At 53.3% G+C, this 2,986-nt stretch overlaps 1 protein-coding gene across 1 annotated transcript; it reads left to right on the plus strand.

The window, feature by feature from the left end:
• Positions 1-1,108: 1,108 nt before the first annotated feature.
• Positions 1,109-2,426, plus strand: HILPDA (hypoxia inducible lipid droplet associated). The gene is given in 3 exon segments (XM_069586943.1): positions 1,109-1,192; positions 2,070-2,285; positions 2,288-2,426. Coding segments are annotated over 2 exon segments (189 nt in total). The 5' UTR covers positions 1,109-1,192; positions 2,070-2,134; the 3' UTR covers positions 2,326-2,426.
• Positions 2,427-2,986: the final 560 nt, after the last annotated feature.

Genomic DNA, 2,986 nt, shown 5'->3' on the forward strand with positions numbered 1-2,986 from the left:
TGGGCAGGGATGAGATTCGGGAGCACCCTGGGAGGGTAGTGCTTAGTGAGCCTTCTCAGCCCCCAATATGGGAGCTAGACGTGGGAGCTTCCTCAGTCGGTTAAGAATCTGCCTGCAATGCATAAGATCCAGGTTCGATTCCTGGGTCGGGAAGACGCTCTGGAGAAGGAAATGGCAACCTGCTCCAGTATTCTTGCCTGGTGTGTTTCATGGACAGAGGAGCCTGGCAGGCTACAGTCCATGGGGTCGCAAGAGTCGGACACGACTTAGAGACTAAACCACCACCTAGACTGTGACTAGGACTTTCGTTCATCCTCAGACTTCGTTCCGTGGCCACACTGGACACGAGGAAACTGACGTCCAGTGCCTGCCAAAGGACTCGGTCCCATGCTCAGACACCAGGGCCAGGTGTGTATTCCACATTTTGGTACTGTGACAAACTCTCATGGAAGGCAGGGTTTATGATGTAAAATGATGCCATTCCAGAGATACCAATGGCAAAGAAAACTCGGAATAGGGACTGGGTCGGGGGTGGGGGGCGTTTGGAATCCTATTACTTCTAGGAAGTGAAGCAATGTCAACTTTTCAGTTCCTGAATAAGGGAAACGGGCAGTAGGGTGGGGGGTGGGTGGAGCGAGGGTCTGAGGCCCTCTGACAATCTGTGCTTTGTTAAAATCTGCAGCGAAGAATTCATCCCCAGCCGCCCGCCGGACCTCATCCCACGCAGTCTGCGAGCCCTTGGATTGCACCATTTTGGATGTTTTCCATCTACCTGGTATGCGGGAATAATGACTTTCTAATTCCCTCAAACGTTTCCTGCAGCTAGAAAAGGCAGTTGTAGTTAATATACACGCCTGATGCCATGTCCACCTCAGTGACTCAGAGTCGCACAGCGTGTATTTCAAGAAACAGCCCTGACCAAAGCTGCTGAGAACTGCCTGAGACCCGAGCCCGCCCTCGCCTAGGGGCGGGGCCGTGGGCTTGCGTCAGGGCTCCAGTGCGCGCGCGCGGGCTCCCAGCCGCACCGCGGGTATAAATGGGCCGTGTGGCCCTAGCTCAGAGTTTCGCTGCAAGCTGCGCTTTTAGCTGTAGAGGGGCGTCTGGGTTGACATCTCGTGGGTCAACTTTCCTTCCGACTCCGCGCGACCCGTTATTACAGCAAGTGGGCCGCTCCTGGCCCGTCCTCCTGGAGGTGAGCGGCTTTATAGGGTTCCCGGCTCCCCGCCCCCATCCCCTGGGCTGCGTGCCCCGCGGGCCTCCTGGCGTTACCCCGCCTGGGGCTGCGCTGTGGGGAGCGTCCCTTCCCGTCCCCACCTGGGGCCCCACTCAGCGACCCCGCCCAGCTTTCTCCAGGGGTGGCCCTAACTAGGATCCGTGTGCTCACCCCACGCCGTGCCCATCCAGAGCACACCTAGCATCTCCTTCCTGTTGTTTGTAGGAACTGCCCGTTTTCTTGCCTGTCCCCCCCTGGACTGGAAGGCGCATGAGGGCCGAGTTCGTGTCTGCAGGGCCTCGAGTGGCCTTAGTGCCATCCGGGGTGCCTAACACGTTGTGGGTGTTCAGGGCGTACTTGTTAAATAAGTGCACTTGATATATTTTACTCCGTTAGGATTATTTGGACTTCTAAAAAGTTTATGATTAATTCACACCTGACTGAGACGTGAAGGAGATTTCCAGGCAGGTTGCTTTTGCTTTCTCAAGGACATGTTCTTATATTCCGGCAATCGACCCCCCCCCCCCCCGCCCCCCGCCCCCTGCACCCTTCCTCCCCCCCAAAAGAACTGGGTTTTTACATCCAGGAAGGTTTGTGGTCCCTGGACTGTGGAACAGGGATTCTCTATATCTGAAAGCAGAAGTAAAAGTTTTAAGGAATGCTCTTGGATTAGTCCAAGAAGCTGAGTCGTTCCACAGCTGGTGGGAGCCATGCATTTACAGTGTAAATTTACTTGGAGATTCTGCCCTGGCCCCTGCCTCCCTGACTGGCTGGCCACCTGCTTAGCTCCAGGGTCAAGGTCAGAAGCACGCATATCCCAGAAGGCTGGAGATTAACCTCTCCTCTCTCTTCTCAGGATTCAGAGGCCTTTCAGAAGCAGAAGGCAGCTCTATTCTACAGAGGAGTGGAATCCTTGAAGCCATGAAGCATATGTTGAACCTCTATCTCTTAGGTGGGGTGCTGACCCTGCTCTCCATCTTCATTAGACTGATGGAGTCCCTGGAGGGCTTACTGGAGAGCCCGTCTCCTGGGAGCTCCTGGGCCACCAGAGGTCAGCTTGCCAACACAGAGCCCCCAAGGGCCTTCCAGACCATCCATCCAAAGGGGTGTGATAAGACCTCCCTCCACCGGTTATAACCTTGGAACAGTGTCCAAAATACCGCCAGCTCTACCAGTTCCTGGGCAGGCAAGCTCCACATCAGTGTTATCAGAGAACTAACTGTTACTAGGCCCTTGAAGGACCTCATCTGGATACTCCTTGTTCTGGAAAAAGCCTGTTTTAATCACAGATCTTAGTGGGTGGCCTGTGGCTGTCGAATGGAGTGATCTCACTCCCTGAGCAGCCTGGCTTAGTCTTCTCTTAGATGAGGACTTGTGCTGCAACTTCAGCTGTTGGGAGATGGTCTTAGTTTCAACCCTACTTTCTAAGCATCTGCCAACAGTTCTTTTGGACTTGGGTGTCTTATGGTCAGTTTACTTGGTATTCAGCTTTTTTCCCGTGAGAGCTCTTCTGTGTGCAGATAACAGTTAAGAGTTGTGTGGGTTGGCTGTAGAAAGGGGGAAGGTGGAGTCTTCTGTGTCCTGTTCTCATTTTTACATTTTTTAAAGTTCTTCCTCCAACTTAGCGAGTATGTGTGTGTGTGTATTGGTCTGAAGTGGGCAGGGGAATGACAGCGCCTGCTTGGGACAAGGGTATTTTGGCCACCATGTGGCTTAAATAAGTTTTTCTAATGAAATAAAGTTGAATGTATATTTCCACTCTGTGTCTTGTTG

Source organism: Ovis canadensis, chromosome 4 (genome assembly GCF_042477335.2).
Source record: "Ovis canadensis isolate MfBH-ARS-UI-01 breed Bighorn chromosome 4, ARS-UI_OviCan_v2, whole genome shotgun sequence".
NCBI lineage: Eukaryota > Metazoa > Chordata > Mammalia > Artiodactyla > Bovidae > Ovis > Ovis canadensis.